Here is a 27,802-nt window from a genome sequence, read left to right as displayed (position 1 = left end):
TTTTCGTCAGCGTCAATACTTAATTGGATATTTCCTTCTATACTTTTTAGCACGTAGCTATTTATTATTAGCATTATTCTTCCGACGTCTGATTTCTTTTTAATTATAGGAAATGCGTTTTTCTAAGGTACATAAACTTTTGGGATTGACTGTATAGCCAATACATCCCTGAAACGACTTCTGTTGCAACGACGGATCTTTTTAACGGACACTTGATAAAAGTATCAATAGCAGATTTCGAGTTTCCCAGTGAAAAGTCGAGTAAAAAGTTCACACGGTTCAGAACGTAACAGCAAACGCGATGTAACGTTAAACGATTCGCGACCAGCTGATCCCGCTAATTGCGGGGTAATCCAAGCTGTACCGCGAACCTGAGCACCGGCGCGCTTCCTCTGCGCTAGTCCTTTTCGAAACCGGTGTTCGGTTTCCCGGTGGAGAATCGAATTTTGAACGCGTCCGAGGAAAAATCGTCAAGCTACCAGGAATCGGCTACTATCGGATAGCCATGTGACGCAGTCGATCCCTTCCCTCGTCTCTAACACGAGACCATTGACGCAACGGTTGCGTCAATGATCTCACGTTATATCACTGGCGAACTATTAATTTGTAAACATATCGTATTATATAGAATTGTGTTACGCCGTGTAGAATTTTGTTCGGTACGCCGTCGGTGTGTTAGTTGAATAGAAAGTCCGTGAAGCGGATTTAACCGTGTGGACAGGAAAATGTGATTCGGAAGCATGTAGCACCGAATGACTGGCGTTTGCGTTATCAGTCAATCGACTCGTTGGACGATAACGACTAGGCGCGTGGCGTTTGAACCTATGATTCACTGCAGGCATTCGATTAAATCATATAAAATTGTTAGTGTTCATTCGACGGAACGCTGTTATCGTTTTTTATAAATCTGCTGGAGTGAATGGAACGTAAAAAGATCTGAGTCCTTCGATTTTTATGAAAACGAAAAACTAGGGTGCAGTCCGATCCGGCGATCGTTTGACCCCGTGCAGATTAGCTATCACCAATGACCTACTATTCTATTTAGAGAAGTTGGCAAAATTTTTTGATATAACGAGCGAACTGGGTTAATCTGCCCATTTATTTTTAGACGATCTACGTGTAGAGAGGAATCGAGCGAAATTCTAAGTAGAACTTGTCAGTCATTCTTGAACGAGCTACTGTCAAAGTGTTTAAAGTCGAAGCGCTTCGTTAACCCAGAATGTGCGAAAACTAAGAATAGGTAACAATTAACCGCGGGTTAAGAGGTAACGAGTACTGTACATACCATCGCCATAGCGATGACGAACCAGACGACATGACCGCGTAGCTGAATCAACTCGCACGCCCTCGTGTTTATCTCAATGCCAGCGGTCGTATTTTTAGCCCGACCCGTTAGAATCGACCGCGAGACTGGCTGGAGCAGTGATAATAATGAACGCGTGGACTCACGTGCCCCATACCCCGTTTTATCGCACTTTCCATTGTCATCCCTCGATCGTTGGAAACGATCGTTTCTTATTTTCGAGGGAAGACCACATCGAAAGAGTAGGAGATTCGAAGATGATGCAAATTGCGATTATTAAGAATCATTCTTTTACCGGTTTCAATAATTCTTGATCTCTGTCTCAAGTTTCGATGTCAAATGAGACACGAAGATGCAACCGAGTCGAGTCGTTCTTATTTCAACCGGAGAAAAGGGGAGAGAACGGATATCAGCGATCTAGTCACGTTAAGACAAGGTTACTTGGACCTTCTGTAACATTTTCGTTACCCTGAGTAAAATGAATCTTAATCGGTGTACGTTTACGACGTCGCCGGTGTGCTTCCCGTTTCCTCGATCGTGTTCGCGTAGACAGATGATTGATATAAATAATTCTTAAAATAAGATACTCCGTGCTTCGTGGGAGTGATTAATGATCTCGTTGGATTTATTTCTCTGTTTCAGTGTGCCAAAGCTTAGACATAAGAAACAACGTGAAGAATCTGGAGAAGAATCTGAGGGGGTGCCGAGTAGTCGAAGGCTATGTACAAATTTTGCTGATGGACAACACCGTATCGGACGACTTCGAGAACATCTCTTTCCCGGAACTGAAAGAGATCACCGGACATCTGCTTTTTTACAGGTAATTACCGAAGTGCCCGTTTATATATTAACAATAAGTCAAACGTTTATGATATCAATTAGAAAAATGTATTTCATACGTTAAACAATTTCTTGTTACGGTCTTCATGTTCCGTTCGTATAAATCAGCGTATATAACGTGATATGTTGAATATGTAAAGTACATAAATGATACTTTTTAATTGATATCATAAACGTTTCGTTTTGCAGTTTATTTATTTTTACGCAGACGTAGGAAGACCGGGAGTTTCGTTTTAAAGTAGAGAGAATCCGTCTGTGACTTCCTCCGGTCGAGGGTCACTAAACTTCCTGCTCGTTATTATCTCGTTCCTCCTTCGGTTTCTTCCTTCCGCGGGGTTTCCCCTTCTGGTCACTTTTTTTACAAGCGTCGTAAAGCACGCGTTCGCCGAGCCGGATTTCCCATTCACGACCATGTCCGCCTCTTTCATTGTTCGCGTCGTCGGTGCGCAGGGTGACGGGGCTCAGGAACATCGGACGGTTGTTCCCGAACCTGACCGTGATCCGTGGACAGTCTCTCCTCCTCAACTACGCCCTGGTCGCGTTCGAGATGATGGACCTGCAGGAGATCGGCCTGCACAATTTGATCAGCATCACGAGGGGCGCTGTACGATTCGAGAAGAATCCCGTCCTCTGCTTTGTGAGCACCATCGACTGGGACTTGATCGGCAAAGCTGGGAAGGGCGACCACGTGATCGCGGTAAGTCAGATAAATCCTTTTACGCACGACTCGTCCATAATGGACGGTAAAAATCATAGAGGCGAGCGTATGAACGGAATTCATAAACGCATAAGAGCTGTTCAAATCAGAATTTCTATAGGCAGATCGTCGATCGCTGAGAGGACTCAGGAGAGCACCGAAGAGATAATTGACCGTAGTATCGGTGTACCATTTAGAGGTTGGCACGGGAAACTGATTTTGTTTAGGAAGAAATCGCAATAGCGGGTAATAGCGCGTTTTGGCATGGCCAAGACCGACACTTGGCAAAAGATTCGAATACCGGGAGAGAGCATTATTCCATAGTAAGAGCAACGAACCATGTCGCTGGCATCTCCAGCATTGGGTAAATAAATTTCGTTCGTACCACTGAATAATCTCGCGGCAAATAGAGATTTCTGTTTTCCGCGTACGTATTCTTTGTCCGAGAATATCTCGCGATCGCTTCCGGTTGGACCGTCCACGATTTCGTCTACGGGCAATAATATCAGGCCTGGTTTCCAGCGTAAATCAGTGGATCGCTTCTGGCACAGGTCGCGACGAACTATTTCTGTCTAGACCGTCCCGCCACTGTTCTCTCGCTACCCGGTGTAATAATATCGTCATCTCGCCCGTGGAAAGGTGGCCCACTCTCGCTGTGACCCTTTGCTCGTCTCCCGTCTGCGCGAGTGGATAAAAGATCATTCCAATTTGTTCGTATCGGCTCGATCCTATTTCGCAACGTTTCATCTCCATTCGAACACAATCGGAGGATCTAAAAATAAACATTAACAACTCTCCGACCGGTAGAACGGTACTAGAAAGGGTCCGAGATCGAAATGGCTTGAATCTTGAAACTTGTTCCGAACATGCACACAGCGCAAAGGTTCATACATAGTGCGTTACTGAAATGTAAATCTTATTTAACGGAGGTATCGAACTCGATCCGTCACGCTTGCGAGACTCTCTCGCCGGGTAGCGAGCCACAATGGAGGCCGACCGGTTTTTATCCGTCCGACCATCACCGCAAACTGACAATGCATTAATTCGCGTTTAATTCGGAACGGGCACGCCCATCATCCAGTGGTACTGGTGCGCGAACGAGCCTCACGTCGACGATTTTCGCCGAGTCATATTCGACCTCGCGCTTTTTACTCTCACCGGCTACTCGGAACCAATCCGTACCTTCCCTCTTTCTCTCGCCCCAAGGAAAAATTGTAATTACAAACGCGAAACGTATCATTCGTTGGATTGACTCTTCGTTAAGACTTACGGTTATTTAATTACTTGCTCGAGGTTCGCTTTGAGTTCCTTTTAATCAAAACTCATTGACTTTTGCAGTTTAAAGTGATGTACAACTTTCTTCACTGGAGTTCGTTTGAAACTCAGACGATTAATTTTTCGTAAACGATCCGCGGTGCAACAGTGAGTCGTTTTCGCACGATGATCCAGGTCTAGGGTCGACTGCGTGACCCGTTCAGATTCGCAGCCTCCGCCTATTTATACTTCGAGTTCTATGCTCCAGCTCTCGATATCTCCTCCCTAATCTAAATTCGTTAACAAAAAGGAACGGGGAAAGTTTGCTTGGTCGAATTCTATCGAGGGGATTGAAAAGTCGTCTCGCCCAGGCGACCTGGAAAACGAAGTCGAAATCTGACGGGGCGCGGCGTTTATCGGATTCTGCGAAAAAACTGTCCCCGGCAAAGGACCAAGTCTGGTCTACAAAGATGATCGGACAATCAGTTTCCGGGCAAAGAGATTCGAATCGCTCGAGAAACAGAAGAAACCCCTCGTCCAAGATTACGGGTAACGGTCACGGAATTCTCTCTGAAAAGAATCTCGAAATTCCAACAACGATCTTTTGATCTAATTGAACGGAACTATCGTGCAACATTAACAACGTACGAGAGCGATCGTGGTCCAGCGTTCCTGCTCCAAAATTTAAATTTGAGATACATAAAAATTATCAATGATAAAATGTTGCGTGAAACGAAGAAGGCCAATCAAGCGAACACCGTCGGATTTAACTGATACGATTTCTCGGAATTGTTAATTGTGGGTATTACTCCGACAGTATGAGAAATTGAATAAAATGCGAAGCGAGCGTTTCATAATTGGCAACTTTTATTCGGATTTTCATTGCCCGCTAATTGAAATGCAGCGGCCCACGGGGTCCGGCCAAGCATGTGTATAGATCGAGGGAAGGGTGTTCTTTATTGATTTCCCCGACACCGATGCGTCGTATATTACACGTCGCGTGCCCGACGCTTCCGCGAGATAAATCTGTCCATCGGTCACGCGTCGATCCGACTCCCTCCCTCTCTTCGCGATTTCCGGATTAATTATCCGCGTCGTTTGATCACGCGTTCCAAGTGGCTCATGATTTTTATGAATCGATCTTATTGACGGGAAAATCTTTCTGTAGTCTGGTTCAGCTCCCCGGGTTATCAAATTTATTAGCCAATTTCCCGATAAAGATTTTACTCAAGGAAAAATAATTGTGACCTGTTGATCGTCGATGGAGCTTGTGTAACGTCGAGAGTACTCGAATTTAATTGATACAGCTAAATAATTTAATCGTGTGTGTGTTTGTTTCATTGATCTCTGGTAATCCCGATAAACATCACTCTTCTGTGATATCACATTTGTTGTTACGGATCGCGAGCGTAATCGATGAACCGTAACCGGATCACAGGGTTAATTACTTGCCAAGCACAGAATAAAAAAAAATCGAGAGTGGAACAGAGATTCTCATGTCGCTTACGTTACATTATAATGTTCTGGGTACTCTAATCAATGTCACCCCAGCTACTAATCTGATATCGGCGAACAGTGTACGATGAACGTCGCGTGTCAACTTTGTAACTTTGTATGACGTTAATTTCATAGTCAAAGGCCGGCTGCACGTTGTGAATAAACGAATTGTGAAAACCCGATGAAGACTTCGTTCACCGAATTATCGTCATAAACCAATTTCAATTTGACCAATATAGAACTCTCGTAGCTCGAGGCACGATTTCCAGCCGACCTCACTTGCTTTCCTCAAGAATCGTTTGTTTGTTCTACCACCACTTTTATCGGCCGAGAACAGGAAGTCGGAAAGCGTTGTTTAGAGCACAAGTACCGTTTGATCTGGGTAATAAACGATCGGGAGAAGTTGATACGGTAAACAAACGCGGGGCAAGCTCTCTCGCGAGGATTTGAGTGAAGAAATTATGTATCGCCGATGCACATAGTAAAGTATCGAGGTGGGAATAAGAGTTTTCGGTAAGCAGGGGTGATAAAAATAAATAATAGAAGGCGCCAGACGTATCGATCCCCCGGTACTCTCTCCTACGTTGTACTATGGTGTAACGCGTACAGGAAGTTGAGGAATTCTCTCGACCGGTGCGTGGCTAACGAGCTGAACTTGTCCATTCAATTATGTTTTTGATCGTTACCGTTCCACGTGCTTCCTCACTGAGACTTTTTTTACTACCACTTTCAATCCACCTTTGAAATACGCGCGTGCCACGAATTTACAACGCCGGATATCCCATCTAAAGGCCATAATGTATATTAATATTATTCTAACGAAAGGATCTGAACCTTGTTACTGCGTGAAACGTAAAACGGTCGATCGATCAGGGAATCTAACGTCGCACGAATTACTAAAAATCTGACTTTGAGACAAGATGGACCGACGGTGGTTTGCATTTGATCGTTTCTGTTTACAGGGGAACAGCCCGAAGAACGCTTGTCCGGTGTGTGAGAAACACTGTCCACAAAGCCTGACCAACCCTAGAGAATACCTGTGCTGGAACCAGCAACACTGCCAACGAAGTAATTCTATTATTATTTGCACACAATAAACGCTGACCCTGTCCATTCGTCCGAAAATCAATTCCTATTTGCCAATCGCGTTCTTCATAATTTCATGGGCCTCGCCTTTAAACGCGTGAGCCTGTACGGAATTTGGAAATTTCCCGGTGACACGGGGAAAATTCCCAATCTCTGAGAGAAGATAAAAGGTCGCGTGACTATGTACCTCCCACGCGCGCGACCCACTTGCATGGCCTGCCACACTGTTCCTTTCTTCCTTCCTTCCGAAATTATCCGATCATTCCGTTGGTCTCGCGGAAAATGAACAACAAATTGAGGACACCGTAGGCGCTTCACGTGGGCGCCTTTGCATACGTTTAACTTACTTTTTCACCGTTGTTAAATATCGTTCTTTTAATCGCTGCTCATGACAATTAATATTGCATGTCGTAAATGATAAGACGGGTTCAAAAGTATATTCTATAATAGAGAGGGGACGAAAGTTTCGAAGAGTTTATCGATCGCATCGCTTGTTTCATTAACAGGCGACGGCTCCTCGCAAAAATTACTTAGGGAAAGTTTGAAAGGCACCGTGCCACGTGTTGCCAAACAGAGAGAGAGAACGTGACAAGACTTCTTCCTGCTGAACTTATGCTAAGACTTGTTTACCCGGAACCGACGAACGTTTCCTCGATAATAAAAATTTCATCACTTTCCTTTACGATAAAAAAAATATTAAAAACGTATAAATACCACCTATCTCCCCGCGCGCCGTTTAAATATTATTTCATGAACGCGAGAAGAACAATAAATCCCTCCATTCCCTCGCAGAGCATATAGAAACTTCCTACTCTGCAAACAGTAATGCAAACATGTTTTTAAGCCGATCGGTAAATACGAAAAAATGTTAGAGCGTTGGTTGATCGATTCCAGTTTGCGAACGGAAGTGCGAGAACAACGCGTGCGACGAGAATGGAACTTGTTGCAACGTATCCTGTCTGGGCACGTGCACCGGCCCGACGAATCGCGATTGCTCGGTGTGCAAGGACGTGTTGACGACCGACAAAGAGTGCACGGACCGTTGCCCGAACGGAACGGTCAAATTCATGAATTACCGATGCATCACCGAGGACAAGTGCCTCCAGATGAGGAAACCGAGGGAGGCGTTCAACGTGCAGACCTATCCGTATAAACCTTTCGACGGGCTCTGCACTATGGAGTGTCCATCCGGTTACATGGACGACGAGTCGAGCGGCAAGAAGACCTGCAAGAAGTGCGAGGGTCTGTGTCAGAAACAGTGCCTTGGTAACATCGTGGACAGCATCGCCGCGGCGCAGCGGCTACGCGGATGCACGCAGATCACCGGTGGCTTGGAGATCGAGATAAGCGGCGGTAAAAACATCGTGAAGGAGTTGGAAGACAACCTGAGCACGATAGAGGAGATCGACGGCTATTTAAAAATCGCTAGAAGCTTTCCATTGATATCCCTCAACTTTTTGAAGAATCTGCGCGTGATAAAAGGGACCCAGTTACAGAACTCGGAGTACTCGTTACTCGTAATGGACAACCAGAATTTGCAAGAGCTGTGGGACTGGAACTTGCACAAAGAGATCAAGATTTTAAGGGGCAAGATCTTCTTTCACTTGAATCCGAAATTATGTCTCTACAAAATTGACACGCTTCGAGAGAAGACCGGCCTGGCTCCGTTCACGGATTATGACGTATCCCCGAACAGTAACGGGGACAAGGTCGCGTGTAATTTAACTGAATTGATGACTAGAGTGAGCAACAAATCGCCGACGGGCGCGGTAATCGAATGGGAACCCTTCATCCATCACGACGACAGGTCTCTTCTCGGCTACGTGGTGTACTTCATCGAGGCACCAAACAAAACCGTAACGATGTACGACGGTAGAGACGCCTGCGGTGGCGACGGCTGGAAAGTGGACGACGTGTCGGCCAGTTCCAATCGGAGCTCAGTGAGAAGTGTTCACTCGCACTATCTCTCGCAGTTGAAGCCGTACACGCAATATGCTTATTACGTGAAGACTTATACGATCGCCACAGAGAGATTCGGTGGTCAGAGCAAGCTGACGTACTTCAGGACGAGACCGACAGCGCCCAGTTCACCGAGATCTTTAAATGTGTACACTAATTCAAGCACCGAACTGATAATGTCTTGGCTACCACCGCTTCAAAAGAACGGGAACCTGACCCATTATAAAATCTTCGGAAAACTGGTGTCTGACGATCCTAAATTCATCGATCAGAGAAACTACTGCGAGGAACGTGAGTATCAATTTTTTGATCGATCCATTTTCAACGTTTATATTTACCATTTTTTACAATGGACTTTCACGCGTTTAGCTATTCTCCTGCCGGACAAGGATCTGATCTCGAATCAAGAAGAGAGGGGAATAGAAGAGGAGAAGGAAGCTTTGATTCCAGAGACTGGTTCCTGCGAGTGTTCCGATCGTGAGATAGATCAGTCAATTCGGGAGAAGGAAGCGACCAGCGCGATCGCTTTCGAAGATGCTGTGCACAACACGGTCTATGTGAAACGAAGAGGGATCAGAAGCAAGCGAGAGGCTCTGGACGAGTATGAGTCGCCCGTTAGTTTTAAAAGGAGGGACCTGAACCAAGTGAGCTACTAAATTAATGACCTGGAGATTTTAAAAAATCATCTTCGCATCGTTTAAACATTGTCATTTTGGTATTCAAAATCTTTTTAGACCATGGAGAGGAAGGTGAACGGAACGTACGAGGAGTTCGAACGAGTGGTGCCCAGCACGAATCACTCGTTTATCATGAAGGAACTACGCCATTTCAGTGCATACAACATCGAGATCCAAGCGTGTAGAGCACCGGAGGTGAACGATCCTCACAAGCTTTGTTCCGCTAAGAGCATGAGAACGTATCGCACTCTGCCGATGGCCAGCGCCGATGACATTCCACCGAACTCGTTCGAACTGAGCATTTCCGGTGAGAACAACAGCCTGACCACGGTCACTCTCAAGTGGGACGAGCCACCGAAGCCCAACGGTCTGATAATCACGTATCAGATCGAGTACAAGAGGATCGATATTCAAAACGTGAGTGCAATTTTAATTAATGTAATTACACAGAAAAAGTTCGATCTTGCGTAAAAATCTGCTGTCTACCCAAAATCTCTAACAAGACGAATTACTTGTTCCTCAGTACAAACCGACGGTGATCTGCATTACGAGACGCGATTTTGCGAACGCTGGCAATTCGTACGTGCTAAAAGAGCACCAATTCGGGAAATACTCGGTTAAGGTTCGCGCGACGAGTTTAGCGGGTTACGGCGCATACACCCAAGTGAAGTACTTCACCATAGAAGAACGAAACGCGTTGGGTGTTTTCTGGCTGATATTCTGGCTGCTGTTCTCCGTGGTGTCCGTGGTTTTGAGCTTAGTCGCGTATTACGTGTGCAAGCGGAAGTACCGCGAACGGAAGAACATGACGTTAATCGCAACCGTGAACCCGCAGTACGTCAGTACTCCGTACGTGTTGGATGAGTGGGAAGTGCCGCGGGAGAAGATCAAGATGTTGAAATCGTTGGGTAAGGGCACGTTCGGTATGGTTTACGAAGGAATCGCCACGGACATCGTCAAGGGGAAACCGGAAGTGAGGTGTGCGGTGAAGACGGTGAACAAGGATGCCAGTGAGAGGGAGAGAATCGAGTTCCTCAACGAAGCGTCCGTAATGAAGTGAGTTACGATCATTAATGATAATCAATTTTAACGAACTTTAATTCAATTTCTCTCTGACCATCAATCTACTAGATCAGATATTTTATGTCGTGTCTTATAATTTGTTTTCGCAGAGGTTTCGATGCGCATCACGTGGTGAAGTTGTTAGGCGTGGTGACCCGTACTCAACCGACTCTAGTCATCATGGAGTTGATGGTGAACGGTGATTTGAAGAAATACTTGAGGAACCACAGACTAGGCAATTGCGAGAATATTACGAACGTTCCGCCGAAACTGGAACGAATATTACAAATGGCGATTGAAATCGCTGACGGTATGGCTTATTTGTCGACAAAAAAATTCGTGCACAGGGACCTGGCTGCGAGGAATTGCATGGTCGCCGATGATTTGACCGTGAAAGTCGGAGACTTCGGAATGACTAGAGATATTTACGAGAGAGACTATTACAAAAAAGAGAGCAAGGGCTTGTTGCCGGTCAGATGGATGGCTCCTGAAAGTTTGAAGGACGGGGTCTTCAGCAGTTACTCGGACGTTTGGAGTTACGGGGTGGTTTTATGGGAGATGGTGACCCTCGCGTCGCAGCCGTATCAAGGTTTATCGAACGAACAAGTTCTGAGATTCGTGATCGATGGTAGAGTGATGGAACGACCGGAGAACTGCCCCGAATTGTTATACGAACTCATGAAACGTACTTGGAAATATAAACCCGACGCAAGACCAAGTTTTATGGACATCGCGACCATGCTATTGAAACACATCGACTCGGAGACGTTCAAGGAAGTCAGTTTCTATCACAGTGCGGACGGAATCGAAATTCGGAACCAAAACCGATCGACTTCGTCACAGATCGATCAACACCTGGAACTGACTACCCTGCAGGATTTACGAGAGGAGGAAGCAGAGGGCGAGGAGGACTCGCCTCTGAGACAGGATTTCGGGGAATTTGCGAGTTCTGAACCAAGCAGTATTAGGAACAGTTTCAGCCCCCATTACAGGATGGACTCATACGGGGAGAGCTCGAAGGCTACGAGCAACTTCCACGACCTGAACTGGTCGAATGCGCCGCTGAAGGCAGGCTTCGACGACTTCGACGGCGTGTCCACGGGCTCGATCACCTCGCCTAAAGACGCGTTGAACCTGCCGTTCGTCGAGGACAGCCTGAAGTCCGTAAAGAGTTCACCGTTCGGTAACTCGAAGAGTGCGTCGAAGAGCAACCTGAGTCAATTGTCTCTCGGCAATAGATCTGGTAGCAGTCCAAAAAATCCGAGCAAACGTAGTTTTTTGAGCAGTCCGATCTCTTCGAAGCTGGTCAATCCGGATTACGAGAACGGTAGCCCAGAGGTTTTGTCAGGTACGGAGAAAAGGGAAACGGTGCCGCTCAGAGTTGACTTCCGGTCGATGGACACGAATGATACTGACAATGGTATCGATGAGAAGGAGGCCTTGTCGTCAGTCGAATACATGAACAAACCGGAGAGCTTGAACAACGGGTACATCGACGGTACCGCCACGTAGTAATAACGCGTTTGCCCCTCAGTTGCTTTAATGAGCGTCGAGGATGCGTGAATCAGGTTTGGATTTATTGTGGAACCGGTGAGCAAAATTAACGCGACTGAGAGCGCCAGTCGAAAACGGCAGTGTCTGTAACAGAACGCAGTTTGATTCGCAGTTCTCCGGTTCATTTACTTTTTCTCCTAGAACGGAGTTCTATTTTAAGTCTCGACGCTTGCACGTGTTTACGAGTCGTTTTCGTCTCTCTAGTAGGATATTTTTATTCGTTATAGCTAGACCGTAGGTTTTATGCATTTATAAAAAAGTAATATGAAAAGCGTAAATGCATACTGTTATTTGTAAATTTATTCTTATGTAGTATTTTATACGAAAGTCCGCGGTCTAGGTATAGCAGACACTGCCTTCGTATCGAAAAACTTGGCCAGAGAACGGCCAGGAGAACCGTATCAAAGATTTTACAGTAACTTCGTGTCTCGTGCATGTGCGTATGTATTGTATATACATATATGTTCCGTTAACGCGCTTCTCTTTGTTGGAAGCTATCGTAAAATCATAAGATACAGCTTCAAAGTGGCAATTACATGGCGATTTTATATTTTACAAAAGTAGTAGACAGAGAACACGGGTGGACGCGTTTAGTTGCCACTTTGCACGATTTTAAGTTCTTCAAAACGTTATTAATGGTAGGTTAGTACTGAGAAAGATTGCAGTATGATAATAAAAGAATCACTTGTCGACGCACGGAAGTCTAGCTTCCAGAGTTGGACAGTCTCGTTCGTACTAATTCCAATCGTTTCGTGCGTCGACGAGGTTCGAGTCGTATTCGTTCTCGGATTTGGTGGTCGCGGGGAATCGCGTCCGATTTTCATGGTTCGTTCGAGGGGAAACGCGATACGGGAAATCCTCGAGATCGTGCAATAGAGATCGCGCTCGCGGCCTTGGCGATTACGACTGTTTTCTCGATTGGTGCTAACGCGAGCGTGAAGCGACGGACAGTGAAACGGGCGAGTTTCTCGAGCGCCACGGGAAATCAAACTGATCGTTTCGGAAGCTTTCCAACTTGCTCCGAGCCCTAATTGATAAACGTCAAAATTCCGACGGACGTACGGGTAGAATATATCACGGCGTAAACCATAGACTTCACGCATTTAAAAACGTGCAAAAGATCAAAAGCCGAACGCATATTTAAACGTTTGTCCGAAACAGATTTTTGAATCGGTACCATAAATATTTTATTTTGCATAAAGATCTGCGGTTCGGATCGGTCGACGTGCGATTAGGACGAGGGGTTGAACGAGAGAAGGTAGACTGTTTAGTTCGAGAGACGAGGTCGAAGCCCGTGTCGAACGAACTCGGTAGCTATATACAAAAGAGAATCCAACAGCGACGCGATTACAGTTGAATCTAGACGCTAACGAGCCTCTAACACAAGACTGATTAGCTAATCCCGTTTATTACCCCCTGCCCCAACCCCTGTTCGCTGAGTAAGTTATCGAATCGAATGGTAGAAGTTCCATATACGTAAATAGATAAGTTCATAGTATATCGTACACAATTTACATCCCCGCGATCGTTTTCTTTTTTTAGTATTCGAGAGTATTCGAGACGCATCTTCTTCCCCCTCGTACCACTTTGTTCCTTTCGCGTAGTTGCGATCGGGGCGATCGTCCCGGAAGGGAAAACCGGAAGCAAACTATACGAAACTTGAAACGCGATTCAAAGATCAGATATAGAATCGCATGATTCATAAAAACTGAACTGGAATTTCGTGAAAATGCTTTCGGCATTCTCGAAGCGGAACGCTCGTTCCTTTATCAGCTTCGAAGACGCTGCTACAACTCGCCAGCCAGAAGCTAGTGAACGAGACTCGAGCACCAGTGACCTAATGCATACAACGCGCAACGCTTTAACCACGTTATACGTAAGCAACGAGAATAATCGTACAAACGCACGACGCTTTATACCGTTAAATGGTTTCAATTTCCCCCATCGATTCGCGTCTTTCCTCGAATCAGTCGATCGATTCTTTTCTCCACTGTTCTCCCCTGCTGGAGTTTATAAGTCAAGGATGATCAAATTTTCTGGATTGCTCCAGGATTATTCGTTACTGATTTACATCCCTTTTCGTAAGTCTTAGAGTTGCGAAACGATTTAGTATAAATTTCGAAGTACTATTTTATCGAAGCTTCCTGATTTATTATGCAATCTATTCAATGATTTACTATAATGTTTTAGTTATTATGATCATTAACACGAAACATTTACACTAGATCTTCAGGCTGACAGGCAACGTGAGACTTATGAAGGGGGATGTTTGCTGGCGAGTTGCCAGAGCTATTCTACTCTCTTTGACTCTTCGAGGGATTGGAACGGGCCACGTGGCCGGGTCCGCGAAGGATCTGGTCGATTGTATTATAAACAATGTGAAGCCTCGCTCGTATTCTAAAGTATTTAGTATAAACGTTGGGTAAAACACTGTTGAACGCTTAGACCGTATGCACAGTATCGTGTGCGCACGGCGTTTGTAAGATTTAACCTGAGAAATGTTCCCTGAAAGAAAGTGACGAGTTGACTCTCTCTAATATCATGAACAGGCGGCTCGTGGCTCTAACGAACGGAGAAGACGAAGAAGAAGTCTCTTAGGCCTACATGTATATGTATAGTTTTGAAATCGTGTAATATAAATTTATGTATGTACATTAAGGACGAAGAATCTGGTATTACTGACGTACTCGTAAGGTAACAAGGTATGAATGCGTGTGCGTACCGTGGCGGTCGAAGTTCCATCGGGTCCTCGTACCGTTCGCACGGGTCGATATCATCGGAATTATTTGAAAAATCTTTGGCATTGTCGTATTTCTTTGTCTAGATATTCGCCGTTGTGAGTGAACATGAACGAGACGATTGCGTATGTCTTAATTAACGAAATAATTGCTTCGACAGGGGACGCGCGACCGTTCGAAGGAAAATCGTGGAAAATTGGCGGCCAGCTATTCGACAAAATTCCATTCCTCGATTTTTCGTTCTAAAAGTTAGGTCGCCCGTCGATCATCTCGGTCTTTTTATCGAATGTCCTGATCACTGGACGTTTTAAGCAACGTCTGTACTTTTTTCCTCTTCGTTTATACTTTTTATAGATCGCCCAGCGACGACGTTTATTTCGCGGGATTTAATTTAAGTTAACATTTAAGTCGAGGACTGTCCCGTTGTTCCTATTCCGTATCCATTTCTTTTTTTTAACGCAATTTTTCGTACTGTTAGTCATAGACGTAACTTACCTAAGATTTCGCAAGTACGCTTTAAGTTTAATTAGGATAACCGATGCTCGACGAGACAGCCTCCTCCGGTTTACCTTCATTGATCACGTATTAATTGATTTTTCTTTCTTCCTCTCTTTCTTTCTTTCTTTTACTACCTTCCGGTGTTCATACGCCTGCCCTAAGAAAAAAAGTTAAACAAAAATTCTTCGCACGACTGCTCAATATTAGATTGCTCAAGCTCCACAGGGAAACAATTGTCACAAGCTCTCGAAACAAAACGAAAAAAAATTTGACGAGCGTTTTTCCTCCCCAAACACGCGACACTCGATCATTTTCCTTTACGTTTCACCCTACGCTCATCTTTCAGTAATCATCCCGTCCTCCGTTGCGTAACCACCCCTCCTCTCAATCTTTGATCCAGTCGCTCTTAGTACAGATGAAACGAGGAAAGAAAGAAACCGACTTCCTGAAGAATCAACCGTATTCTACTAATTTTTACCTAGGATTTAGTAGCGAATGTTTTTCTACGCTGAACGTATTTTGCATAAGTCGAGAGATATTTTGGAAGCAAGTATCGCGTGTATTGTTAATCCGACTGTTAGAATTACCGTACTACGTAGTATTGTAACGTTAAGCCCGACAGAGAAGGAGAAAAATTAATATTGGACGCGAGCCCAGTTTCGTTTTTAAATCCACGGCGTTCGTCCAAAATTATTGGCACGATCCTCGTTCTCGATTCAGATCGGATATTAATCGTGCGAAATCGATTGCTCGTTCGCTCAATTTTGTTCGTAGAACGCGGGTGAACATTTCTTTTTTCCTATTATTTATTTTTTTTGTACATATACATTATTGTCGTATTTATTTGTCAATAAAGAGCTTGCGATACGCGGACACGGATACTTCATCAACGGCCTTCACCTTTTCTCTGCGCAAACGAGCCAAGTATTACCCCGACAATAGGACTCGAAATTAATAAATTCTACTGCCACTACGTAGACTAACGAATGATAGAGATAGTTTTTTATGACCATGCCCCACGGTTTTGACAATTTTCAACGAACGTCCTCCACGTACTTAGAATAATCAGACTGCAGATTTCAGGCGTAGAAACGCGTAGAAAACTCGGAGACACGTGAAATACGTATATAATTGTTGTTTTAAATGATAAAAATAATTTCGTTCTCTCAGTTGATATTAGGAATGTTTCAATCAGCATGAAAATCCGCAGTCTAGGAATCACGACGATGCCATTTTCAACGAGTCCTTGTGTACCGCGTGGCCTACTCGACAATTCCTTTTCAGGACAATGAGCGACTGAATTATGATCGCGGGACACGCCTTGTTTCGTAACCTCGTTCGATTTTCGCGTCGCCTTCATTTACCCTTTTTCGGTGTAACGGACTCGACGAAATCCTCTTGTGTTACCAGTTTTTGTGAAATCATTTTTCACGCGACTATAACGTGCTTTCACTATCGGAGCGTGAAAAGATAAGAAATCAACTATTTTCTGTTCGTCGATACGAACGGACACGAGGCATTTTTTATGAAATGAATTTTCGTTTCGTACGACGCGCAAAGTGCTTTCACTATGAAAGAGGAGAAGAAAGTGTAACCGTCCCCGAATCACCCCGAGCTGTTAAAAACTGGAGAATGTTTAGAGATCGAAAGGAGAAGTGTTTAACCGAGTTCATCGACGGTAATTTGTAATCGATCGACGTTGTAAGAATCGAGGAAAAATTCTTGACTCCCCGTTCGTCGAAGCATGCTGGTCGAGATTTAATTTCCTCTCGTGTGTCCGGCAGTCCGTTAATTGTGTAATTTACTATTGCGATTATAAATACATATATATCTACGTTACGCTGCACGCGAAGCGGAGACAGAATTTTATTTACCAAATACGAGTTTTTATAATAAAACACTTTTTTGTGAAAGAAACTCGTCCGACTTTGTTCCCCCAGTGTTACAACGATACTTCACGTTTCGTTTGATTTCCCCAGAAAACGAACAACTTAATGCATAAGATTACGACAGTCGATCTTATACTTGTTCAAAGTTAGAAGCATTTATCGAAGATTAAATAGAAAGGAAATGGGTAAAACGGTAGATAGTAGAGAGAGATGAATGAATTTACATAGAACGTGGCTTAGAAAGCAGCCACGACCAAATAAGGCAGCCATCTCACGACGACGAGATTCTTGAGAATCGTCGTACCCCGCGGAACAGGTATACCCGATTTTGTTCCTCGTTTTGCATCCCAGTACGTCGCTCAGTGTGTGCGTTTCAGTCCGTGTCCATGCAACTGCGATCCGTTCACCAAGAAGGCTGACCTCGATTCCACGTTTCAAGAACGTGCCTTTTCGCGTCACGACTCGGAATCGTCGCCGACCTTTGTCGATGCTCTACGATCGATCCACGAATTCCAATCCCCATCGACTTTTCATCGATACAATTTCGAAGATCCTGTACAAACGAGAGTTCAAAAATTTAATTGATACCAGATCGGTTTTCACCGGCGCGACTCAGGAAAAGAGTCAGGACGAAGAAGACGCGAATTTGCGGCACACGTGTTTAGTTGTGGCCACTTGCCGGACTTCGGAACGCTGCGAAGTGCATGGGTACAAGGTGACGATCGACGCACGCGAAAATCCACTTTGCCAGATTCGATCCAGAAGATTTAGCAGCACCGAGGAGCCTCGCTCGCGTTTAAACGGCGTAACGGATCACGAACCGAGGAACCGCGAAGGAGCGAGAGTGCGATTTTATCTGATCGGAAGAACGCGTGAGACGATTTAAATAACATCGCGATGGAAAATGTCGCAACGCGTTATTACAATGCGTTGCGACAGGCGATTCAATTAAACCTCGTTAGGACGTGTGAAATGAACGAAGACGGGCTCTCGTAAGAACCGCGAGGACGAACCTATTGAGCCGCCGAAAATATTCAAAGTCAGAGGCCGGGGAGATGGGCCGTGAGTGGGTACCGTTATTACCTGTTCCTCGAACCGTTTTATCTCGCCAGAGGAAGAGGAACAAGCGTCTTTCTCCTCTTTATCTATCCTAACCACCTCGTTCGCCACTTTCGACCACCCTTTCCTACCTGCCCGCAAAATTTCCGAGGTCGCTGACCCTTGAAAACGAGTCGTTTTCGAGGAAACGCTCGTTTTGCTTCTACCATGTTTTGACTAGATCGAGAATTCTGGGAAGAATTCACGATATAACGTCAGTTAATTCTAAGGAACGTCACATGGCCGTTATACGATCAGCCTACCAAGCTCGTTCGATTAATTGAGATACCGATCGATATCAATCAAAAAATGACGATATGAATCGTGCGAATAAATTCGAAAATTGAGATGCAGATGATAATACAGTTCTGAAGAGATGCTCAGAGATCGTTGTCCTCGTTCGAGCGCAACGCCTACCGACTCCGATCGGAAAGTCACCTGCCGCATACCTTTTGCTCCGTCGTCGCCGGAGGCGGCAATCTCTTTCTCTCGATCGTAGACAGAGACAGTGGAGCGATTCGCGAAAAAAACGTTCGCTTTCACGAAAGTCCACGCGCTGCCTTTTCGTTTTCCCACAACAGTGATTATAAAAATGCAACAGAGATATCAGATACATAGACTGCGAGTCATTGAGTAAACTATTTATGACATCGATTTCAAATATGAAATATAGATTCAGACGGCTTTTATCCTTTCGTTCTTATTCAGTATTTATGATAGAATTTTAATAGTAATTTATGAATGAATAATAAAATGCAGTGTACAAATATGAGACTCGTGTACGTGGGTCTGTGTTGAATAAATAATAGGAACTGTACACGGGCCACGACCGGTTGGCGTTGAGAAAAGGGACAATGAATGAATTCGGGGCGCCACCGAAAACACTTTAAACGGAAGCAGAGAACGTAACGCCCGCGTTGCAGCGTGCGAAATTCTTGGCACGCAGCCCGGAGTGCACCGTTGCTCGCTTATCGGTTCCAGGTTCGATTTACCCTGAGAACTGCCGATCGGAATTGGTAATTGCTAGACCCGTTCTCGTTACGCGACCGAATCCGACCTCGTAACACCGTGAGTCTGTTACTCAGTTCTAATTAAAAGAGAGCCCGACCGACGAATAAAAACGAGATCTAAATATGAGTTAAATATTTCGTCTCTTCAATCGTCTCGTGATGCTTCAATATTTCCAATCATACATATTTCACAGTCCCTCCTTCTCGTAAATAATAGAAACGTGAAGTCAAGTGAAAATCGATTGTTAGAACAGTTACGTGTTTGCGGAAAGATATTAGAGCCGTTTTCCAGCATGAGTGGCACGAACTAATGTTTGTCGACGAGGATGGTCTAATACTAGAAGCAGAGCATACTTTCCTCGATTATTACGTAAAACCGCATAGAAGGCGATGATTCCATGACGAGAATAACGACTGTTTCATCGTTCAAGAAACACATATTTTCTCTGATGTTAACTAGTCTCGATGAGCCAATGGGAAACAACGATTCCGGGGTCAGGCACCGAATAATTAAACGCACTGACATAATTGACGCTCATTGTCAGTAAAATACGAGACGCATCATCATTGTGTCATTCATACTCATAAATTAATCTCTGGCTTTTACAACAAATCCAGATTAGATTGTTCCTGGTTTGCATCCAGTGAGAAGAAAAGATAGAATCGCAATGCAAAGTTTATCTGCTGCAACGAAATCACACCCGGCACTTTGCTCGCTCCAGCAACCCAGATCTCCCAGCGACGGAAATATACCGTTAAAACGTGCCACGGGCCCGCAGTCCGTAACTCTCCACGTTTGCCAACGATTCATGTCCCGTTCCTACCGATCTATCGATCGTCCTCAACGTCTCAAACTCTGTAAATAATAATATAGAGGCAGATGTTATGCGTTTGTACAAAATTTGAATATGGGACGAGATACAAGGATCGCATATGATGCATAAAAATGTATGAAGCCCGCAAGCTACAGGCATATCACATTGCCTAAACGCTTTGATTTGCATAAAAATCCGCAGTAACAGCAGATAAAGCAACTGTCCTTTTAAATGGAGAACGTATGGACCATGTCAGTGTAACAGGAATTGTGACAGACGATTGTACCGATTCTCGCGGAGAAAGCGTACGAGCTGAATCGTCGCGGGTTTTTGTCGCGTTTCTTTCATAATTCTCGTGATTGGCTCGTCCCGATTTCGCGCGCTCGTGTCACGATCCTGGATTTCGTACACGAGTCATTAAAGTGCAGAGGCGTCAGTCAGTGAAAACGGTATACACACTTAAATACATCAATGAAATATAAAATAATTATTAAATCGTTACGAGTGTTTTCATACGTATACGGGTCTACGATGTAATTATTGGAAAAAGGTGATGCATATGCATAGCAGCGGTGCACTAATGCGGCGAGCGTGGTTACTCGCTTTAGAGACTTTCATTTCCCTTTCAACCGAGTACGGTGTACACTTTTCCAGCTTCGAACATTCGTGGAAAACGTACCTTCCGCTCTGAACCCGATAAACGCGATGGTCTCACGATCATCTCACTGCATTGTTGCAACTTTGCATAATTCAATGCTTCCGGCATTCTATTTTTTAGCCAGTGAAAGTGCGACAAATGCCGGGTAATCGAGGAGAATGAAACGAGAGGCGAGACCGGTGAAACATCTCGTTTAGATATGATTTCAGATACAGAATGGATCTCTGCGGTTTTGTACAACAGATCCCAAAGCTGCGGACACGTCTGACAGGATTACCGAGGATCTATATCGGTGAGAATCGATTCGACTTAAATAGCTCGAGTATCGTGTTTTCTCAGTAATAATCTCGGTTCTGGGATTCGAAACCCCACCGGTTTCTCATTAAAATTAATTAGATATTTCTCTGTGTAACAAACTTATAACAAGTCGTGATCTATAAAAGATGAAATCTTTGTATATAAGAAATTTATTTCAAACGACATATTGGCCGGTATTCATTATTTATTTTTAACATCGTTTTATGCATTTGCTATCCCTGTCCATCATCCCACGTTTCCTGTTCCTGTCTTGTACCGGAAACGGGGACTTAAGCAAATACTTAAGGCGATCTTAAATATAAGTAAGGACTCTGAATACCGGCTATTATGTCACTGAATAGGAATGCAATTTCTGATAGTACGACGTCACACTATTTGAATTATGAATGAAAGACGAAATCTATGAGACGATATAAAATATGTGACACGTCGTGTCTGTGAATGGGAGTAGAATTCTGGATAACTCGTATCAGAGAATAGTTGTCTATGGTCACGACCCTAAGCCGACGAGCAAAAGGTTCGTGGTCGATGAAGGATAGACCATAATATCCAGAGACGCAGAGTAATAACAGCGCCGAGAGTGCCTCTGGCACTTTTCTCTCGCTTAATCGTTATGGAAAGTCGGAGGATAATATGGGACGTCGACGCGCCGCGGAATCTCGTAGGATCAGTATGCAGTCTCTGTTTTGTCTATCTTTCTCGAATGAAGAAACTTAATGACGTCCCAAGACGATTTTCCAACGAGCGAAATGCAATCAGTACAGAGCATAGAATCTTCTTCAAGAAGAATTCCATTTTCAAAATTATCCTAGTTTCCAAAAATTTGTTCAGATCAAATTGGATCGAGTGGTCGATGCGGTGAGCAGGATTACCAGTATCGCTTAATTGGTGCGTAACGCGACAATACAAGTATGTACGAGTCTCGAGCGGGGTGAATGTTGCGGCAACGGAGGCGACCGCGGATAACACGACCGCCACACCGCAAGAATCTCGTTGGATCGGATCGCTGGTTAGAGTGTTGAACTAAGGTGCACCTTGATTACCGTGCAACACGGGTAGCATCGACTTTTTCGAAGTTTCAATATAATTTTACAATACAGGCTCGAATTCTTTTAAAATCCTGACTGATTCAACGAGACCTGCATGGATAGAACAGTTTCTAGTCCTTCGATGAGAACATAGAATTTTCATCTGGTTCGAGCAATGCATTCATCAGTCCTTTTAAACTCATAAAAGAATTTGCACGCATTGATTGATTCTCGACAGGGCGACGAGATCGACCGATTTTGGGTGTGCAAAGGGGGTTAAATTGGAAAGAGGACTCGCGTAGAGGTTCGAACTGAAAAGTGGGGACGCGGAATGGGTACCGGCGCGGAGAAGCGGGAGGAACACGGATGGGCGCCTCGCTCGCGGGTAAAGGAGGTTGAGTGAACGGGGTACGGAGACAGAGAGAGAGGAGACGATGGACAAACAGAGAGACGCGAAGAGTGGGAGAGAAACAGGAGACGGTGTTTGTAATCAAAGGGGCGATCCGCGGCGCGGCGTGGAAGAAAGTCGGGCCTACTGTAGCCAGTCCGGCACGGCGCGTTGTCCCGAATGCACGTCGAACCATCGATTTCCGCGTGTGCTGGCCACGTGATATCCCGCAGACGACTGTTATCGCACCTAACTCGCGGTTTCCGACGTTCCCTCGGTCGCCGATCCAGCGCGTGATCCGCCGGTCCGGTATCGGGACTTTAACGGTATTACCGTTGGCTCAGCGAGCCCAGCCTGGTAACAAGTAGCAGGAAGAAGCTGCGAGTGCGGGTAGATCACATGGTTAGATCTAGTGGTTGGATCCCAGTTTGCTATTACTCGGCCGACGAAAACGAGTCAATGAATGGTAAGTAGCTGTGCGATCGTCGTGGGAACGAAACGAAATATACTCTTGTTTCATAAGAAACCGAGTAAAGTGCATCCTCCGAGAATCGAACATGTACGATACCGCATATTTGATTAGAAAAACAAATTGGAATATGGAGAGTCTCTCTTTGGACATCGACTGATCGACCAAGGACGATCGAAAGTATGCGAGTGATGTAGCGGCTATTATTTCAATCGTTAACCGAGGTAGGCTCGGGAAAGAATCGCGACAGGTGGAAGAGTAGAACATATTGGACGCGACACAATCTTCCGACTCGTTATCGAAATAGCATTCGCTTAATCCGTTTAACGGGACTGCTAAGGCTTCGATCTGCGTCACGCTGATATGAAACCAACAGAAACTCCAAGAACTACCCTGTGTCTCTACGTATCTTTCGAAATCATATTTCTATCAAGTGAATTCTATCAATAATTTTCGCAAGATTATTCAAACCGTATTGTACTTCTGCTAACTAGACTGGAGATTTTGCGTAAGGTTTATATAGAATGCGTTTGAACGTGCAGAAAATATGAAATCGAAGATTGTTTGAACGGTAAAACAAATTTGAAATGCATTTCTTTGACTGACAGCACAAACGGGAAAAAATCTGCGGTCTACTTATCGATAGTTATCAAAGGTTAATTGAATGGAGAATGGGATTTGAAATGTATAGTCGGTTTGGTTAAAAGATCGCGGATAATGCGCGTGCGGGACGTTTCCCCTGATCGACAAGAAATCTCTCCGGCGAAACCAGTTTCCGTGGTTCGCCGGGGCCTTTGAAAGTCTCGATGGCATTTCGCGTACTTTTTTAATTCCACGATTTTCTAGCTAATACGTATATATGCCTATCCCCCGTGCCCAATCCATGGATAATTATTCCCGATCCTCGTGAAAGTTTCGACGACGCTAGGAAGCGCCAAACAAACGCGTAACGCTCCAACGACAACCCGCTCGTGCTCGATTTTTCTTTTATTTCACCCGCGGTTGTTATACAACTTCCGTCTTTCCAGTTTCTAAATCGTTTTCAATTCGACTGCCTGGCAACCGCAAATGTCAGTCGAGGAACGATCGATCAAATACTTCTTCACTGAATCAAACGCCCATAAATACCAATTCAAGTTGGCGATCGGAAAACGTAACGTCTAGTCTCGATACGACGTCGCGTATGAATTCTACGTGCATAAACTCTGACTCGGGTTATCGATTGGAAAATCTAGTGCACAAATTCTAATTAAAAGATGCGATATCGAGCGTCCGATGAGATTATGACGAAATCCCCTCGGAGATGATCTCGAACAAGTGTAGAATTAATTGGTTGGTGGCGGTTCATAGATCTCAAGGGAAAAGAAAAATAGGTCGAATTTAAAAAACGAGGAGAGACGACCGCAGTAATGAATGGCACACGCTGTCAAAACCCGTGAAGCGTGACGGGGAACGCAGCGTCGATTACGTAATTATTCCCGGCCCGGTGCATTGTGTATCCTCCGCCGTTCACGGCTGGGAAAACGCACGATTCCAAGGGTCGCCATTAGGCTCGGAACGACCGAGAGTGCAAACCGCGCGATACCGTTCCAAATATGGGCACCGTCTCACTGGAACCATTAACATACTCGCTTTTCCGCATACCTAATCTTCTCTCCTAATATTCACGCTTCTATCAGATACTCCGCGATTATATAATTCGTTCAGGCGTGAAATTTGTAAACCCTCGTAACTTTTTGTATAATCTACCGCTTTAATTCTCCTGTTAGTTGTATATTTCCATGTGTAGTAAAGGATTTTCTAATCAGTGAAATAAATAAATAAATGAATAAAACTGCGATGAATGAAACGCATAAACTCGACGCAAGTCGAGGTAGAACTAGAATTTCCAGGTCTAGATTCGTTTTCCGTTAAGAGAGTTCGAATCAGATAAAAAGATTTATAGGAAGCGCGAGCTAGAAGTAAGTAGAATGAGCCGCGTCCGAGTCAGACCGGCGGGATACGAGTTGTAGGTCAGTTTCGAGCGGTTTACTAATTCAGAGCAGGTTCAGCTGTCCCCGTTGTTTGACAAACCGATTATGTACCCGACCCGCGAGTAATCGAGCCGTGCATTTATTAGGATGCGGTACAGTTTTGGGTGTCAAGGAGGTTCGGCAGTTAGACGGCTCCTCGTATTACCAATTTCCTTCCGAAGCCTTTCTCGCTAACAGAAAATTCACTTCAACAGCAATGATAATTGCCATATTAGAGATCGAAATTATTTGTCGACAATCAATGAATGAATTATCGACGGCAAACTGCATATGCAAATTTATAAATGACTCAGATAAAATCTTATAGACTGACCCATTAAAAGATGTAATAAATAGGAGAAAGACAGCAATTATATTATCTGAAAGGTGATATTACAAAATGTGACCACACGAGTTTTCCTGAGTGATTCCCTCGACTTTCCATCGATTTATCAAACGCGTAACCTCGCCGGCTTTCGCGATTTCTGTGTCAAGTTTGAAACGACGACGCGACGACGGTATCCGGGACAGGTGGGATTGATCGGGTTCATCTCGCGAATCAGGGTTTCGTAATATTTTCAAGAGCCACGAGAGAGCCGGCACCGCGCCGCGCCGAGAATGTGCCGCTCGGCCCGCGGCTACAAATTCCGTTACAAGCACTTGTACGGCTCTTCGGCTCTTCCCCCACGAATAAATTTTTTACCTGCGCGACCGGATTTCGTACCTCTTCTTCAGAAAAATCTCGATTGTCTTCGCAATTTAGACACGCACCTGTTAAGTCTTACGATTCGTAGAATACGCGAGATGTTCTAAGAACGAGAATTAACAAACAAAAATTAATTCCTTATTGCAGGGAATAAAATGCTATAATATTTTAACGAATATGCTGAGACCCGCGAACCTGAATTTCCAATCTAAACAAGAATGTTTTTTATTAAACCATGAAAATCGCACGATGAGTATACGGGAAGTAATTTGGAGTTTGAAACTATACGGAAGCGTGAGAGAACTTTGGAGCTCCTGGTTTGGATGAAAGTTCGCCAGGGGCGATTATTCACGTCAACGCAAGAAGCTTTCCGATCGATATCGGTTTTCCAGTAGCCGTTTTCCGCCGGGGAGTTGCGTGCAACCTTCGGCTTGTTTCACCGAGTGATTTACGAGGCCGAAGCCAAGGGACTTTCCATTCTCGCGAATCGCGTGAGAGACGCGGCTCCTTCACCGCGGAGAGGACCGTGCCGATATTGAAAAACGTACGACCGTGATTCCGCGGCGACGATCAGCTGATCCTGAGTGACCCACGGGTCAATCTACTTTCTACTTCCCGCGTTCCTTTCGGAAGATCACGGTGGTCCCCGGCTAGAAACACACTTTCTCGCGTTCGGATGCTGATGAGTGAAAACGGAGGTGGACGAAGACTTATTGCGGGGGACGAGAAATTATTTTCTCTGCCCCAAGATTTCCCGGGAAATCCTTTCATAAACGTTGTATCACCTGTCGTTTGCTATTAAACGTTCACTGAAAACATTAAATGAAAGTTACTGTCTTCTTGTAAAAATGCGCCAAGAGCATTATATCGTTTATCTTGGATTTTCAAACCTGCTTTCATATTTCACTCCCACAATGAATCTTATAAATGGACTGCAGATTTTATGTGTTCATAGATAAGTTAACTGTCCAAGAAATTCTCGTTGTATCAGAAAACTGCAGGTCTTCGGTTAGTATTCGATATCTGGTACAATGACACAGAAATAATTGTAAATAAAATGATAAGAAAATCGCGTGTGGATTATGGATGATTCTTACACTTGTTCGCGTAATTGTATTATAACATAACAGTACACGGACGCGTGGACGATACGTGTGCGCGCGTAAGCGTGGAAAACGAGCAGAAACATGAAAGTTCCGCGTTAAGTTGGTCACGCGAGTTGGTGGCCGCGCGCCGGCATGTAGTTAAGATCTCTTAATGACCGTCCGAGGAGATCTCCTGCGTGACACAGTTAGTCGGCATCTATTCGGTTTCATGACAATCCGCGTGATTTCTGCCTGACAGCAGTACACATTCTTCTATACGAGATTCGAAAATCCGTTAAACTATAAAAAATAGCTGGCAGCGATCTCTTCTCGAAACGGAATATGCATAATCGAATAGAGAAAGCGGTAGTCGTCTCGTTCGACGATCGGCAGAAGGAAAGATCGTTCACGATTCAAAGAGATCATAATTCTTACTAGACTTGTCATTAATGAATTCATTTAAAGAAGTTTCACTTTGTACAAAAATCTGTGGTTTAAATGTAAATAAAATACTGTTGAAATGAACGAAATTCAAAACTTACAAGTTTTACTTTGCATAAAAATCTGTAGTCTATTAATAAATAAAGAACGATGGATGAAATTCGATTACGACACTAGGGCTCGTCTACAATGGAAGTATGAACCTGGTTTCAGGGAGTGGCCAGCATTCCGGAGTTAAAAGATCAATGGGATGAATGGGACCTGGCATTGAGAACGATCCGGAAAATGGACGTCGTCAAGACCACAACGGAGAACTTCGTGACGGTGGTCAGCGTCGATAGTCAGCCGCCACCGTCAGAGAATTTCGTCACCGTTCTATCGATCGGTACCACCAAGAAAGAGGAAGAACTCACCACTGTAACCTTGAAGAGTCCGAGCAATGGAATTGACGGACCCCTCGAGGAAGAGGTCGAAGTGTACCGACTTCCCGGTGAGAGATTAGGATTCGGTTTGAAGTTCGAAGGAGGAAACAAGACCACGGAAAGGGTCCGGAGGCTGTTTGTTCAAAGCTGCGCGGAACAGAGTCCTGCGAGCAGGGCTAAGTGCTCGTGGGGAGCTTTAGGAGAAGGTGACGAGGTACATATTCCGATTGCATATTGCATATAACAAAATCTGGCACATGTTCTATCAAGGATGCATTGGCTATATAGTCAATCCCAA

The 27,802-nt window shown here is 44.6% G+C and overlaps 2 protein-coding genes and 1 long non-coding RNA gene across 5 annotated transcripts in view; 2 read left to right on the top strand and 1 right to left on the bottom strand.

Moving 5' to 3' along the window:
* Positions 1-16,046, top strand: part of InR-2 (insulin-like receptor-like) — a 51,579-nt gene extending 35,533 nt beyond the window's left edge. The window contains exons 3-10 of the mRNA XM_018022724.2: positions 1,946-2,123; positions 2,594-2,840; positions 6,554-6,659; positions 7,572-8,927; positions 9,006-9,280; positions 9,371-9,730; positions 9,837-10,369; positions 10,486-16,046. Of these exons, the coding sequence (XP_017878213.1) occupies positions 1,946-2,123; positions 2,594-2,840; positions 6,554-6,659; positions 7,572-8,927; positions 9,006-9,280; positions 9,371-9,730; positions 9,837-10,369; positions 10,486-11,887 (4,457 nt within the window). The 3' untranslated portion in view covers positions 11,888-16,046. The remainder of the gene's footprint in view (positions 1-1,945; positions 2,124-2,593; positions 2,841-6,553; positions 6,660-7,571; positions 8,928-9,005; positions 9,281-9,370; positions 9,731-9,836; positions 10,370-10,485) is intronic.
* Positions 16,047-16,952: 906 nt separating this feature from the next.
* Positions 16,953-27,802, bottom strand: part of LOC113464187 (uncharacterized) — a 22,183-nt gene continuing 11,333 nt past the window's right edge. For all 3 annotated transcript variants that reach the window (XR_003389035.1, XR_003389036.1, XR_003389034.1), the window contains exon 3: positions 16,953-20,018. This is a non-coding gene — a long non-coding RNA (uncharacterized LOC113464187). The remainder of the gene's footprint in view (positions 20,019-27,802) is intronic.
* bbg (PDZ domain-containing protein big bang) overlaps positions 21,010-27,802 on the top strand; it is a 36,551-nt gene continuing 29,758 nt past the window's right edge. Inside the window, exons 1-2 of the mRNA XM_018022725.2 lie at positions 21,010-22,835; positions 27,296-27,718. Of these exons, the coding sequence (XP_017878214.1) occupies positions 22,833-22,835; positions 27,296-27,718 (426 nt within the window). The 5' untranslated portion in view covers positions 21,010-22,832. The remainder of the gene's footprint in view (positions 22,836-27,295; positions 27,719-27,802) is intronic.

Source organism: Ceratina calcarata, unplaced genomic scaffold (genome assembly GCF_001652005.2).
Source record: "Ceratina calcarata isolate Rehan_Ccalc_2016 unplaced genomic scaffold, ASM165200v1 scaffold293.2, whole genome shotgun sequence".
Lineage (NCBI taxonomy): Eukaryota > Metazoa > Arthropoda > Insecta > Hymenoptera > Apidae > Ceratina > Ceratina calcarata.
The sequence above is the reverse complement of the archived record's forward strand: the minus strand, read 5'-3'. Positions and strand labels throughout refer to the sequence as shown.